This window comes from Leishmania braziliensis, chromosome 32 (genome assembly GCF_000002845.2).
Source record: "Leishmania braziliensis MHOM/BR/75/M2904 complete genome, chromosome 32".
Classification (NCBI taxonomy): Eukaryota; Euglenozoa; class Kinetoplastea; order Trypanosomatida; family Trypanosomatidae; genus Leishmania; species Leishmania braziliensis.
Window position 1 is genome coordinate 861,742 of NC_009324.2, and position 15,311 is coordinate 877,052.

The window sequence follows — 15,311 nt, forward strand, 5'->3', positions numbered from 1 at the left end:
CAAGAGTGACAGTCTGGAGAGAGAGTGTGTGTGTGAGTGAGTGAGCGAATGTCCTTGCACACTCACTGGGTAGTCGGCGTGGTGAAGAGGATGCCCAGGTGTGGTGATAAGTGCAGGGGATGAAAGAGAGAGAGAGACTCATGAACGAAACGCACGTGCTGCTGCGGGAGAAGCGGAGAAAGCTAAAAGGAGAAACAACAATAACAAGTGGTACAGCACAAGCAGTAACACAAAGGGGCGAAAAAAAAAATACAAGAGGAGCAACAGAAATAATCTCCTGCTCAAGAGCCACAATCTCTGTACCTTGTCTCCCTCATTCAGCAATGTCTGCCTTCTCACCCCGTCTTCTTTAGTCGATCACCTCCCGTCACGTATGCCTTTTCGCGTATTTGCCTCCCCCTCACCTTTGACTACGTGTGCTTTCCCTTCACCACATGTCGGCCACCCCAGCGTACGACTCAGTCTTCGACGAAGGCACGCGTCGCGATGCCAACCAGTCATCGATGGATCTGTCGAAGAGGTACGTGACAGGCTTGTACAGATATGAGCCTACTTGGATGCTAGCGACATTGGAGTTACCGCTACGGCTGCGGTCGCTGTTCTCAGAGACGTGCGGGGCGGCTATGGCCATCGTGGGAAGGGCGTGGGGGTAAGTAGTAGGCTTGCCAGTGACTCCGTGAGGCCCCTCACGACTGCGCTGCGTCGGCGGAAGAATAGAAGGGTAGAAGGGGTGCGCCGTCTTCACAGGTAGTGGCGGTGTGTAGTCGCCATTCTCGGAGACATTTACATCAACAAGAGCTGGTGGTGTCGTCTCATTCGCGGTGTACTCGGCAGGAGAGTAGTGGGCATCCATATTGCATCCGTACATCGCCTGGTAGGTGGGCTGCTGCTGATGAGAATACGCTTTCTGAATGAGCCCATCCACAGACACACTCGGGTAGTTGAATGCCTCTGCGGGTTCTCTGGACATATTGTCATTGCCCTCGGCATTGGATGAGGGCCCCCGCGCTGGCGGCAAGCGGGGGTAAAATGTGTGCAAGCTGAGATATGAAGCGCCATAATTGACCTCGGGGGTCACAGGGTCAGACACCGTAGCATCTTCATCAGCGAAGCTCAGCATAGGGTCCTGAAAGCAAGCGGTCTCGCCTGCAACAGTTAACCCATAAAGCTGATTCTCCCCATATTCCCACCGCGCCATGTCGACTGGACCACGGGCCCGCAGAGGGGATGACACAGGAAGCGCTCGTGGCGCCCACTCATACGGTGGCAAATAGTCATCCCCGTCGCGGGGCCCAAAGTCGCTATACGGTTCAAAAGACGTGCGGCTAGACACGTAAGAAACCTCAGTCGCTGCGCGTCCGTTTTGCATGCTGGGGGCCAGCGCCGGTACCACGGCTGGGACATAGCGCCTGGTCTTTCCCCCACGGCCAGCGTCGTCATTCGGGGCGTCCTCGCTCTGGCAAATCTTTGTATCCATCACTGCAGGCGCGGCACTACTGCAAACATCAAGCGAGGCGTTGCTGCTTCCGTGGTCAATCGTCGACCCCCCCGCCTGGTGCAAGTTGATGGAGCTGATGGTTCCGGCTACTGTCACGCCGTTGGTCGACGACCCTGCTCCCGTCGCCTGTGAGTAAGGTTCACTGTGGTGCTGACTGTGTGCCACTATGTCATCTTTGGTTCCTTGCAAACACACCTCTGCGGTAATGGTACTACTGGAGCTGCCGTGCTTCTTCGCTTTTTCCTCTCTGCCTTTCGTGCTCTTGTGCGCTTGTGAACTGCTGCTGCGGTCCTTCGCAGACTCCGCATCATTTATTGAAAAAGACAACGAAATGCCACTGCTGGAGTTGCCTCCGAAGTTACGGCGGCGCTGACGATTGTCCTTGCGTTCTTCGCTCGTTTCCCCGTTGGACTTTGAAGATTCTGTCGCCCCTAACTCTCCATCCAATGATGCCTTGATGCTACCGCTGTCCGTGCCGGCAGTGCCTTTGCTGTTGCCTTCCTCTTTTGAGCCCCATCCTCGATCCCTCACGGCTTCTTCAGGAGCAACATCAGCAGAAACATCTGTCTGCGGTGGCGCCGTATCCTTGCGCTCAGCAGAAGGGAAAGGATTTGCCGCGGAGGTGGCGGTGTAGGCATTTGGTGCTACAGGTGTCTGCTCAGCCACGGCTCGAGGCTCCCCTTTCTTCTCACCTGAAGCCTCCTCCGCATTTTTCCGGCAGCTCCTCAGCAATTTCAATGCTCTGCAGTTCACGCAGCCCATTGTCTGTGCGGTGCTTTGCCGTGTTGCTGCGCTTGTAATTCGTAGATGGGTGCCTATTAGAGTCGGTGCGCAGGAGAAGGGGTAAAGGGGGTGAATGCTGCAGAGCTAAGCAGTCAGGTGGACGGGGCTAGCGGTAGAGGGGTGAAAAGGAAAGCCTTTCCGCCTGAAAGAATGATGGCTTGTTACGCTGTTCAGATTCAATTTCAAGGGGCGAAGAAATGGCGGCGGTACAAGTGAGGTAGGGGTAGGCGCATGCAGGAAGGAGTACGTGACGATGTCAATAAATAAGATGACGTTGTTGCGTCTGTGCGTGTGCGTGTCTGTGCACGTATGTGAACGTGTCTCGATGCGCTGTTTTTAAGACCCACAGGTGCAGGGAAAAGGGGGGAGCACTAATCGCGCGTTTATACTCTCTCTCTCTCTCTCTTGTCCCTCCTCGTTTCTCGCGCGTGTGTGGTGTGTGTGTGTGTGAGGGCACACGAAAGTATCGAAAAAAAAAAAACGAATCGATTGAGTGAGTGAAGTCAAAAAAAAAAAAAACGGAGAAAAAGCGCCACTTTTCACGCTTCTTCAAAGAGGCTCGGCACACATCTCGAGGGGGGAGGGTAGCACGTTGGATGCAGCGCTCAACTTGTACTTCAAACCTCGCCCAAAGAAGACGTCTCAAACGACAGTATGGCGACTCCGCCTAGTATGTCATGCGTTCGATCCAGTGTGCGATGGTGCGCGGAAGAGGTGGGTTCAGTAAGCCAAGCCACTGTTCTGTTCGCCTCTCTCCCACCCAAGGCATACGCACGTACACGCGCAGGTGTACGTGCGTGTACCAACAAGAGAAAAAGAGCGGCGGGAAAGGCAGCTAGACGATGCCCATCAATGGTTGTGTTGTTGTCTTTTCGTTTGCAGTTAGGTGCATAGTGGTCAACTGACCGCACAACTGGCAGTGGTAGAACCGCTGCCGCTTAGACGGAAGCGCATACACGCATACACACGTACATGCATACGCGACGGATATGTCCGCGCTGCTGCTGCTGCTGCTGTTCTTTAGTTAAGAGAGAGGGGAGAGATGAGGAAACGAAAGTCGGTGAGTCAGCCCAAAGAATTGATACGGCGGTCTCTCCCCTTCTCCTCCCCATTCCCTTCTCGTCTTGTACACCGATGCACACACACACACACACACACACGCACACGCACACGCACACGCACACACATGTGCTTTTACACTGCATCAACGCTGAGCGGTTCCTCTCCAGAGGCTAGAGGTCCGTCAGCATATTCTGTGGCAAACCTTTGCGGAAGCGCGTTTTGAGTACAAAGTCGCGTGCCAGTTGATGTCCCCTCGCTGGCTCTAGCGGGCCGACGTGAATGCTGGCGTCGAACGGGTCTCCGGGTACGACGTCCCACTGACGAAATTGGAAGAGCGGAAAGGCCTGCCCGTGCGTAAGCATGCGTATCTGCGTCTCTAAGCCAAAGCTATCCATGGCGGGTACCAACGCACGTGCTCGGATAAGGGTTGTAGCGGCGATAGGCTCCTCTCCAAGCACCGCGCCGCGTCGCTGTTGCAGGATCTCGCCAAGTTGTAAGACGCACTCGGGCGTGCACAATATCTCTGCAGTCATTACTGGCTCCATCAGTCGAGGGCGCGCACCAAAAAGCGCGTGACGGAGTGCCGTGCGCGCGTTCGACAAGACGACGGCGTCTCGAGTGGACGCGTCAATGTCGGCAAAGATGAGTTTCGCAGCAACGCCGCGCACCATACCACCCACCAAAGGCCCAGCCGCCATGGTAGCACGGAATGCCGAGACGATGGCACGTTGATGAGCCACCTTGAGTGTGTGATGAGTCTCCTCTGGCAGGGTGTCGTCAATGAGAATACTGGGACCCTTTGTGCAGTCCGGTCCAGCAGCTAGGATGTGCTGCGCGTCGAGCGCATCAAAGCCGTAGTCATGACGCAGTACCGTCCACAGTCTGCACGGCTGATGGCCTTCGTCGAGCTCCGCTGAGAAGAGGCACAGCTGCTCGTACTCGATTGCGTTCGTGAAGGCGCGGGGTAGTACACCGCTTACAAAGCCGACCGAGTTGTGGCGAGTGCCCGTCATGGCCAGAAGGCCCTCCGCGTCCTGCACGGTCTCCGCAAGCGTCACGAAGGGCTGCGAGATGCCGACTGGCGCGTTAGGGCACAGGCCGTGGCGGAGCTCGTGCAGCGCGGTGTCCAGCTGCAGCTCCCCAAAACCGCTGATGGTGTACTCACCAGTTTCCTCCTTGTGTACGTCAAGGCCAGGGGAAGTACGGAGTAGCACGCCGAGACCACCCTGAACACTGCTGGCTTTCGTTGGGTCGCGGACCTCCATCGAAACGTGCAGCAGTGGCTGCGGAAATCCCAGCGAGCGCACCTTAATGGACGCGACCCACTCCGAAGTCATGCTGCGAGCTTCTGAAGGACAGGGAGCTCCTTCGTCCTCAGCCAACACGGCTGCCGCAGCGACACCGCCCACGAGGAAAACGTGCGACCCAGATCGGGCCGGCAATCCCGTCACGTATACTGTCTGTCCCGCGGTGGCTTGTTGAACGGGCACAAAGCCATCTTCCACAGTGCGCAGGTATAGACCATCTACCTCCACCTCGTAGTACGGATCTACCTCACTGCTGAACTCATCGAAGGCAATTAGCCGCGGTCTCGATTGTTCATCGTTGCGGCTACTCGACACCCATGCACCCTTGCTCTTCCTACTGCTATTCAAACGCAGAGTGCCGTGCGTGACGCGTACGACAGCCGCAAGGGTGTCCTTGTCGTCGAAGACACGCTGGAGAGATGCGACAGCAATGACAAGGTCGTTAGCCCTCGCGGTAGCGGCGGCGTCTCTTTCCACCTCAGTGGCGGAAGCCGTGGCCTCAATCGTCATGGAGCACAGCGCACTGGCGCCGTACTTCTCGGAGAGCCACTGCGAACGAGTCAGAGGTGCTGGCAACACACTAAGAACCGCATCTAAGATCTCGCCCGTAGGGGCGCCGCAGAAGTAGCGCATTGCCTCCTGAAGCGCTGAGAGCGGTGAGCGGGGCAGCTTGGCGAGGTCCGACGAGAGAATCTGCGCTGCCTCGCCCGTGACTGAATGCGCGACAATTTTGTAGAGCGGCTCCAACACGAACTGTACAAAGCTGGGGTGTTGACGGAAGTTAAGGATCTTCTTGAACTCCTTCTTGTCATACGTGACTTGCCCCCACAGCTTTGTCGCGAGCGCAGCGGCGTTGATGCTAGGGTACAACGCTGCGTACTTCATCGCGAAGGTCTCCAGTGAAAAGAACAGGCCAAGTTTGGCAGAGGAGAAGCAAACCGTACCACGCTCAGGGGACACGAGGAAGGCGTCATACGTGGTGCCACAGCTCGCGATAATGTTGTTGACAGAATCCACGACTATGCGCAACTTTCGGTACGCGTCGAGTGGTGGTAGTTTGATGTCTATTATGAGACGGTCCACCTTTGTGATCACAAGGACAATCGGCAACTGCTCGTTCACAACGGCGTGGCGCAGCAGCCGTTCGCTGTGGTCACTTAACGACTCTGCCACATCGACACAGAAGAGAACAGCATCCGCAAGACGCATGCCGGACGCCGTTTCGCCAATCAAATCCGGATGCCCCGGCGTGTCAATGACAGTGATTTGCCGAGACGTCGGCTGCAGAACTGCGCCCCCAGTGATAATGGTCAGCGCGTGACTTTTCAACGTCATCTCGCGATCAACCTCATCCTGTCGCTTGTGGTACGAATTCTCGTGCAGCAGTAGCTCAACCAGCGATGTCTTGCCGTGATGAAGAGAGCCAACAACCACGACGTTACGCATGCGATCGGGAAGGGCGGCGAGAACGTCTAGGTATCTCTGCGAAGCCGACACGTCGTGTGGCTGCTGTTGACAGCGATCGCCATTGAGGAGCAGCACACCTGATGTGGACACTGTGCTGGTCTGCTCGGCATGGCGGTCCTCCACCAAGAACTGCACCTCCCTATTCCTACCCACGCCCCGACGCCCGTGCGACTGCACCTCGCTCTGGTCTATCAGTGGCTGGTCCAGACGCTGAGTGCCTTCCTCACCAATGACAAGCTCAACGTCGTCGCTAAAGTCGGAGTGGTTCTCCACATCGCGGTTGTCGAGAGATCGACCGAGGGTGTCTTCCTCAGCACCATGTAACTGACACGTGGAGTTGTCTCGCGACTCACGAACAGAGCGCACGTCGGCGCTACCCTCCTCTTCACCCTGTTCACCGCCTCCGCCATTGGCGCTGGTGCGATTTCCGTACTCGTCGTAGCCAAAGTCCATTGTCGTTTCCACTTCACTCCATTCAGCAAATTTGCGTCACGATGGTAGGGGAAAGAGAAAGCAGATGAGGGAGCGAGACGAAGAAAGAGAAGAAGTAGAAGATGGTGAGGCCCAGAAAACACAACGTTGACGCACTTAAGGGGCCGCAGCGAACTGCGAAGTGCTCGAGGGGAAACGCGCGAGCGTCGGCACGGCGTATTGAGAGGGGCCAGGGAGGGGGGGGGGTGTATCCCCAGTGGCTTGAGAAATCACCTCCACAGAAGAGAGACAGATAGTGAAGAAAGCGTAACAGGCCTCGTGAAACTGAGGACACAACGGGCGCATGTGCAACGTGTTCATCACTACACGCCTTTTCTCACATGCAGCAACGAGGGAGGAGTCTCCCAGCTGACCTCAGCATTCCTCTTCACTCCTTTCAACTCGACGTATTTCGCTTCGTGTGATCATGAGCAACCGAAGAAGTACAACCAAGATACAGATACATATAAGGCAAGGACTGCGAGAGAGTGAAAACGGGGTTGGACTTGTCTCCATGGTGAACGGTATCACAGGGAGGGAAAGGCGTGCATTGCGTGTCGCAGGGTTTATAACATAGTCGCACCCTCTGGGCATACACAACACCACAGGCACGAACGCTCTGAAAGGGAAGACACGCCTCCTCGATGGTGATGACCTCGTCCTCGCCGTCTCGATCTCGCACAGACCAGATCAACGCTCCTACCAATGGCCGCAAAAGGCACGCGCTCAACTTTGCCGCTCGTAGCGCAGCGAGCCCTCCGGGTTCCGCAGCGACGGAGGCGGCGCATTCGGGGAGTTGTAAAACGTTGCCAACACGCGCTGTTCCAGTGATACTTGATGTTGGCGTTGCTCTAGCGAGTTGCGAATCTGCCGCTCGCGTATCTCCTTCAGCTCCTCTGGTGACTCTGCCTCCAGACGCATGGCCATGTAGTCTACCATCTGTGCAATATCGGGCCGTTGTGTCTCGAGATTCTCGGTGTACAGAAACACTATGAAAAGAAACGTAAAGCCGCAGATCAGAAAGGCTGCCAGGTAAGACTGCGTCTCCGGCCGGAAGTTGTACTCTGTTCTCCGCACCTCCCAGTCGAGGCAAGAAACCAGCCCTAATCGGTTGATATACAGAGTCCTCGACAACCGGTCATCCTCCAACACCGTCAAGTCCTTGTGTGCTTGATTGATGAGCTCGCGCTGCGCCGAGACGCTTGTGATGCTGCGGTTGCGGCGGAAGCCGGTGCGGATTTGCTGCAGCAGGAGCATCCGTATCGTCACATTGGGGATTCGGTTTGTCGCCTTCAGGTATCGGCGATACAGAAGGGCAACGGCATCGCGCGGAACGAGAGCAGACATGATGCCAGTCGGCTATAATAGTAACCGTGCAAGAGGGGGAGAGATGGGAGGTTGAGGCTTTACGAGGGGGAGTGCGGGGGTGGGGGTGGGGGCGATACGGGACAGGTGAAAGGCCGGGCTCGAAAGAGGGGGAGAGGAAGGAACACAGCAGAGTCACTGATCCAACCACACTTGCAAACTCGCTCGAACACACAAGAACAAAAGAGAAGGTACTCGATTACGAGGCCAAATCGAAAATGAAGTGCAGCACTCACGACTACGAACACACGTGCGCGGACTGGCCCTCTCCACCGAGGAAGACACGCTGGTTATTCACGCGCCCTCCTCCCTTTCAAAGAGAGCGGCACGTGTTGTCGAAGAAATAAATACGAGAGAGAGAACGAAGGCAGAGGCAAATGAGAAAGTGCATGGAATGCCCTACTGCTGCCACTACAGATTTGCCCGAGATGGCGGAGAAGTACACAGACGCGGGTGTGAACCTGTTGGAGATTGATGGTGACGGTTAAGATTCGAGCAACGGCTTGAATCCTCTACTTGCCATAACACACAGAGACAGAGGTAGAAATCGATCACACTAAAGAGGATAGCACCACAACGTCAGTTGCGTATGCGATGCTCGCATAGACTTCATTCCGCTTCCCGAAGATGTTCGCTAGTCTGCACTGTTGGCTAACCTTGTTCATTGCCCTTCTTTCCGCCACCTCACCCCCCCCCCAAAAAGCGCTCTGCTTGTGAGCGGGTGCGACACAATGCGTTTCCCCGGCTGACTGCACTACTGCTACTCCTACAAAATACTTGTGTGCACTGAGGTGGTGTTGAAAGCGTACGTATGTTGCAACGGAGAAATCATGCGCATCGGAACATCATATACACATGAGTGCAGCGAGAGGCACAGACACACACACACCACACGCGGATGTTGCCGCCTCGTGGACAGACTCAGTTGAAGCGCAAAAGATAAGAGAATGGGGAATGAGCAACGGAGAGAAAAGGAAAGAGGGGAAGCGACTACGTGCTCAGAAAAAAAAAGCAAAAGCAATGCCTCAGAGACCGCCTCAGCTCATCTAGCGGAGCTAGCCTTTAACAACGATGAGAACTGTGCCCTCCTATCTGCGCATCACTTGAGCACTCCCTCCTCCTATTCGTCTTTGGTCCGCACACTTCGCCTTCTTGTGTGCGTGTGAGCGGGGGGAGAGGAGGGAAGGAGGCACTCGTAATAGTGGCGTGAAGTCTGCGCAAGCCCATCGCGCGTGCTCCTTTGCGTTACGGCGATCGCAGCACTACTGAAGTCTGGCGTGTGTGTTTGTGGTATCTGGTGTTGCATCACACACACACACACACAGAGAGAGAGAGAGAGAAAAAAATGAACGAAATATCAGATCAGCACAAAGGGTCGGCACGCACGTAAAAAACGCATACAGGGAGACAGCGACAGGGCACATCAGTTCAGATAGTCGCTCACATCGGCACACGGTAGGGTGTGTGGTCAAAACGCAAAGAATGGGCCAGAAGGAGGGAAGTACCGGGCTGGTAAATCAGAGCCTCACGGAAGAGAGGCGCCCCGGCACTGCACAAAGCATACGCTCACTTTGCCCGATACTAATGCGCACACACACACACACATAGAGGCATACACAGGGAAGTTGTCTGGGAGGCGGGTATTGTGTCAAACAACACCGGATGCCTCAGCACTAGATAAGCCGAGCGGCGGACGCTATGCTATGCCGTTCATTTTTTCTGCGTCTATCTCCACGGCGGAGTAGGGGCAGTGCGCAGCCTAGCACGCTCCTCCGCAACTGAAATGCTTGCTTGCGCCATCGCGAAATTCTCGAAGGAGGACTGATACCGCGACCCAGCTCGGGAAGGTTGCCGTCCGTACCCAGCGTTGTCCAAGATGGAAAGTTCACGGTCATCTGCGCGCCGACGAGCGTGGTTAACCGTGCGGGAATACCTCCCTCGATTGTCTACACCCACAGAGGAAGCGAACACAGACGGTGCGCTCGAAAAAGCATGATAATGCGACCACGTCGACGGAGACTGCTGATGCGCGGTAGCGGAAACAGCAACTTGCCTATCCTTCTCAGCGGCAGCGACGTAGTCTCGAGTGGCACTGCTGGCGCGACCTGGACGGTAGCGTTGGTCAGTATGGCTAATCAGTTGCTGCTCTCCATGGCGCTCGTTCTCCTCCCATCTAGGTGTTGAGCCGGTGCTCAGCTCGCCGAAAAGGGCAGCGCAGGCGCGTACGAGTGACACATCCACCAGTGTGGACGTGAGTGGAGAGGTGGAACCTTTGCCTCGATGTTGCTGCAGTGTAGCAAGTAGCTTGCCATAAACAACAGCCTGCAGCTCGGCAGAAACACGGAGTTGGCGTGCCCCAATATCAAAATCCTCCAGGGTAGCTTGTGTCACCGCATGGACGGACTCCATAGATGTGTACAACTTTTCTAGCGCATCCACTGCACTTGTTGAGGCGGAGGGGTCTACTGCTGCTGCAGCGCGGGAACGCTCTTCCACACGAATTTGCTCCAGAATAGGAACCAGTTGCGTGTGCATCGTGTTCAAGGTGACACGCATCCCCGCCAGTGAGCTCAGCATGTCCTGCGCAAAGGCTGATTGCATCGAGGTCGGCTCGGCAGTGAGCGACGCCCGCTGCGGCGCCGCCTGGCGAACTTGTGCGACCTCCAGCTCCGACCTCAGCCTCTTGTTTTCTCGAGTCACTGCCTCGAGCTCGCCCACGAGTGCCTCAATGCGCTCCTGCTTCTCGCTCACCGTACTCTGCACGACCTTCTGTCCAACTGCTTCGAGAGCGTCATCCTTCGGTCCACTGCTTTTAAGGCTTGCACCGGCGGGCGCCGCCCGTGTGAGCTCCTCGACTTCTCTACTCCTCTCCGCTGCCAAAGCTTCTGCTGCAGCTAGTTGAGCTACCAGCTTCTCACGCGTTGCCGCCATCTCCTTATACTCAGTCAGCAGTCTACGGGCAGCGTCAGCACACTCTTCCTTCTCAGTGGTCGCACGCCTGTAGCGAGACACTACAAGGGCTCGGTCCTTGTCTGTTATTTCGAGGCGCTCCTGCACCTCCTGGAGCTCCTTACGCAGTGTCTCAAGCCGCACCGCATTTGCCTCCGCTTCCTCTGTCAGATGCGCACTCTCCTTCAGCCTCTTCACAGCAATATCGCGCTCCTCCAGAGATTTTGACATCGTCTTCTGAAGAGAAGAATATTCAGCTTTAAGACGTTGCAGCTCGCACTTGCAACATGACAACATCTCCTCTACCTCCCCCACCTTGATCACCGCATTCACCTTCTCCTTTGTCACCTCCGTGTGTTTCTCCTCCCACTCCCTTACCTGCACCTTGAGTGACTCGTTTTCCTCCTTCAACCAATCCACCGGTTGTGAAGTCACCCAAAACTTCTCCGCCGACTCGTCACGCAATACATTCAATTCCCGCCCCTGCTGCAGCTCCGCCACCTGAGCGGCATGGGCCCGCTGCAGCTCCGCCACTCGGCTCTCGTGCTGCTCGCGCTCCGCTGCCATGCTGGTGTGCAGCTCGGAAAGACGCTGCTGCAGCGCAGACTCGCACTCCGCCGCAGTGGACTGGTTCGCAGCCGCGTGGTCGCGCTCCACCTCCAGCCGCTGCTGCAGCTCCGCCACCTGAGCGGCATGGGCCCGCTGCAGCTCCGCCACTCGGCTCTCGTGCTGCTCGCGCTCCGCTGCCATGCTGGTGCGCAGCTCGGAAAGACGCTGCTGCAGCGCAGACTCGCACTCCGCCGCAGTGGACTGGTTCGCAGCCGCGTGGTCGCGCTCCACCTCCAGCCGCTGCTGCAGCTCCGCCACCTGAGCGGCATGGGCCTGCTGTACCTCCGCCACCTGAGTAGCATGGGCCCGCTGCAGCTCCGCCACTCGGCTCTCGTGCTGCTCGCGCTCCGCTGCCATGCTGGTGCGCAGCTCGGAAAGACGCTGCTGCAGCGCAGACTCGCACTCCGCCGCAGTGGACTGGTTCGCAGCCGCGTGGTCGCGCTCCACCTCCAGCCGCTGCTGCAGCTCCGCCACCTGAGTGGCATGGGCCTGCTGTACCTCCGCCACCTGAGTAGCATGGGCCCGCTGCAGCTCCGCCACTCGGCTCTCGTGCTGCTCGCGCTCCGCTGCCATGCTGGTGCGCAGCTCGGAAAGACGCTGCTGCAGCGCAGACTCGCACTCCGCCGCAGTGGACTGGTTCGCAGCCGCGTGGTCGCGCTCCACCTCCAGCCGCTGCTGCAGCTCCGCCACCTGAGTGGCATGGGCCCGCTGCAGCTCCGCCACTCGGCTCTCGTGCTGCTCGCGCTCCGCTGCCATGCTGGTGCGCAGCTCGGAAAGACGCTGCTGCAGCGCAGACTCGCACTCCGCCGCAGTGGACTGGTTCGCAGCCGCGTGGTCGCGCTCCACCTCCAGCCGCTGCTGCAGCTCCGCCACCTGAGTGGCATGGGCCTGCTGTACCTCCGCCACCTGAGTAGCATGGGCCCGCTGCAGCTCCGCCACTCGGCTCTCGTGCTGCTCGCGCTCCGCTGCCATGCTGGTGCGCAGCTCGGAAAGACGCTGCTGCAGCGCAGACTCGCACTCCGCCGCAGTGGACTGGTTCGCAGCCGCGTGGTCGCGCTCCACCTCCAGCCGCTGCTGCAGCTCCGCCACCTGAGCGGCATGGGCCTGCTGTACCTCCGCCACCTGAGTAGCATGGGCCCGCTGCAGCTCCGCCACTCGGCTCTCGTGCTGCTCGCGCTCCGCTGCCATGCTGGTGCGCAGCTCGGAAAGACGCTGCTGCAGCGCAGACTCGCACTCCGCCGCAGTGGACTGGTTCGCAGCCGCGTGGTCGCGCTCCACCTCCAGCCGCTGCTGCAGCTCCGCCACCTGAGCGGCATGGGCCCGCTGCAGCTCCGCCACTCGGCTCTCGTGCTGCTCGCGCTCCGCTGCCATGCTGGTGCGCAGCTCGGAAAGACGCTGCTGCAGCGCAGACTCGCACTCCGCCGCAGTGGACTGGTTCGCAGCCGCGTGGTCGCGCTCCACCTCCAGCCGCTGCTGCAGCTCCGCCACCTGAGCGGCATGGGCCCGCTGCAGCTCCGCCACTCGGCTCTCGTGCTGCTCCCGCTCCGCTGCCATGCTATGTGTGAGGCTGCTGATGTGCTGCTGATGGTGGTTGTACTGCTCTGTTGTAGCGGCGATGGTTGCTTGTGTTTCAGTATTGCTAGCTTGCACTTGGTCGTGAAGTTCTTGTTCTCTGCGACAAGCTTTGTTGAGCTCGTCACGTAGTTCGATGATCTGCTGGTTAAGCTTGGCTATCTGGGTGTCGTGGTGTTGTTCGAGGTTCTTGATCACGTCAGAGGTGCTACGCTCGTTTTCAGCGTAGTGTTGGAGCTTTGTTTGTTGCAAGTGGATGTGCTGTTCGTGTCTTTCCACCGTCTCCTGGAGGTGTTCCATGTGTCTTTCTGCAGAGTCCATCTCGTTGAGATGCTTCTCGCGCTCTTGCTGCACCCACTGCCGGTTACTGCTGAGCTGAAGCTGTCGTTTGAGGTCGTCAAGGGTGTCTTGCATCGAGCGCTGTTTGTCGAGAAGTTGGTTTTCGCGATTGTACTGTTCTTGAATGGTGAGCTTCATCGCCTCTAGTTGTTGATGATGATCAGCTTCAATTTCCTCTAGTGTTTGCTGGCTCAGTAAAGCGTGAGGATCAGTAGGTCGCGTCTGTGTTGTTTGCTCGCGCAGCGCTTGCTGAAGTAGCTGATTCTGCAGTTTTAAGGCGTCAAAGTCATCCTTATCCACATAACCATGAGGGGATCGAGTAGCTGCTGCTGCCGCCGCTGACGATGGGGCCGTTGTGTTGCGTGAATTCTGCAAGAAGGCTTCTTGAAGAGCCTTAATCTCCTCCTCCTTCTTGGCGAAGGCGGCATCTTGCGACAGCTTTTCTTCCTGCGACAGCCTTAGCTGCATCTTAAGTGCCTGCACCTGGTCTTGTTGATCTTCGATTTGCTCCTCTGCTTCGTGCAGCTGATCCTGCAACGCAGCAGCCCTCATGTGCTCCTCGCGCACCTCGTGCTTCAAGCCTTTCACTTCCGCGTGTAGTTGTCGAATAACCACGTCAAGGTCTTTGTCAGCTGTATCCGGTGAGTGTGCCTCAAATGCTGTATGTGGCGTGACGGTGGAGTGCTGGCGAGATTCCTCCAAGGCTGCCTCGAGCGCACGCTTCTCGTCTGCCATCGCGTCTCGCTCTCGTGTCAACTCCCTTACTACTCGCTGCAGCTCTGCCACGAGTCCAGCAGACTCGTGTGGAGTCTCTGGCAGGAGGCCTAGCTCATCCAGCACGACGCTGCTGCTCGGGGGCGTGTTAAATGAGCTGCTGAGGCGCGACACTTCGGTATGTTGCGAAGTACTGCTGTTCCTCTCTTTCGCAGAGACATACGTGCCGACAGACTTTAGAATCTTGGCCATCTGCCCTGCAATTGCAGCTGCCTTTACTGGGCTGCCAGAGAGAGAGAGGTACGTGCTGAGAGCCGTCAGTGCACTCGCGTTCTCGTGAAGTGCAGTTGTGAGGCCACGGTGGGCATGCGTTGTCAGCGCGTATTGTGCATTTTTCAGCGCCATCCCAATCTTCAGCTGCGCCTCCTTCAACTTCTGCGCCTTCTCCGTGGTGGGAGAAGCCAGGGAAGATGTTGACATTATCGGCGTGAGGAACCGCGAAGAGAGCGAATCGGGTGAGATTTTGATAGCGAGAGCCACATTGAGAAGCAAGAGAGAAAGATGGCCTCGATAACCCTCTACAGCGTCTTGGCCAGTGTGGGATGAAATGCGCGTAGCTTTGTAGACAAAAAAAAAAGCGCAGGGAGAAAGGCAATTCGCACCGCTGCGTGTGTGTACTGCACGCGCCAATGACTCAGCGATATCGCGTCCTTGGCACTGTACGCACTTACCCAGCCTACGCTGCTCGACACCTGGAAGAGCAAGAAGAGCGAGGAGAGGGGTGGTAGAATAGAGTCCTAGGGATGCTGATGCGCACACACAGAGAGCGTGCCAGATGACCAAGACAAGGTCAATGATAAAATGAGGACAGAGCACTGACACGTGCCCTGGGTGTCACACTCTCGAGCTGCCTCTCTCTCTCTCAGAACTGCGTCTTTGAGTGGGTGTGGGGGTGTGTGGGTGTCTGTGCGCGTAAGTCTCAACTTGTGATTCCACCTTCCCGCGCTTTGTTGGGTAGTAGCGCACAAGAGAAACGCAGCCTGAAGAAAAGAGAGAAGGGGGATGATAGAGCTGGTGTAAGACAGATATTCATAGCGAAGTACGTTGGCAGTGAGTGAGGATGGTCATGTGGGGAAATACAGAAGACGCGTGTACTCCGTGAGAATCGCATGCGT

General features: G+C 57.2%; 4 protein-coding genes across 4 annotated transcripts; all 4 read right to left on the bottom strand.

Annotated features, from left to right (window-relative positions):
• Nucleotides 1–427: 427 nt before the first annotated feature.
• LBRM_32_2410 (hypothetical protein, unknown function) lies at nucleotides 428–2,260 on the bottom strand (the record flags this gene model as incomplete). The annotated part of the gene is made up of 1 exon (XM_001567544.1): nucleotides 428–2,260. One exon carries the CDS (start codon nucleotides 2,258–2,260, stop codon nucleotides 428–430), a length of 1,833 nt encoding a protein of 610 aa, XP_001567594.1.
• Nucleotides 2,261–3,513: 1,253 nt separating this feature from the next.
• On the bottom strand, nucleotides 3,514–6,570 carry LBRM_32_2420 (small nuclear ribonucleoprotein component-like protein; the record flags this gene model as incomplete). Its single annotated transcript, XM_001567545.2, has 1 exon — nucleotides 3,514–6,570. The coding sequence occupies one exon, from the start codon at nucleotides 6,568–6,570 to the stop codon at nucleotides 3,514–3,516; it is 3,057 nt and encodes a 1,018-aa protein (XP_001567595.2).
• Nucleotides 6,571–7,314: 744 nt separating this feature from the next.
• LBRM_32_2430 (conserved hypothetical protein) lies at nucleotides 7,315–7,935 on the bottom strand (the record flags this gene model as incomplete). The annotated part of the gene is made up of 1 exon (XM_001567546.1): nucleotides 7,315–7,935. The coding sequence occupies one exon, from the start codon at nucleotides 7,933–7,935 to the stop codon at nucleotides 7,315–7,317; it is 621 nt and encodes a 206-aa protein (XP_001567596.1).
• A 1,743-nt stretch (nucleotides 7,936–9,678) lies between these two features.
• LBRM_32_2440 (hypothetical protein, unknown function) lies at nucleotides 9,679–14,616 on the bottom strand (the record flags this gene model as incomplete). The annotated part of the gene is made up of 1 exon (XM_001567547.1): nucleotides 9,679–14,616. One exon carries the CDS (start codon nucleotides 14,614–14,616, stop codon nucleotides 9,679–9,681), a length of 4,938 nt encoding a protein of 1,645 aa, XP_001567597.1.
• Between the last annotated feature and the right edge of the window lie 695 nt (nucleotides 14,617–15,311).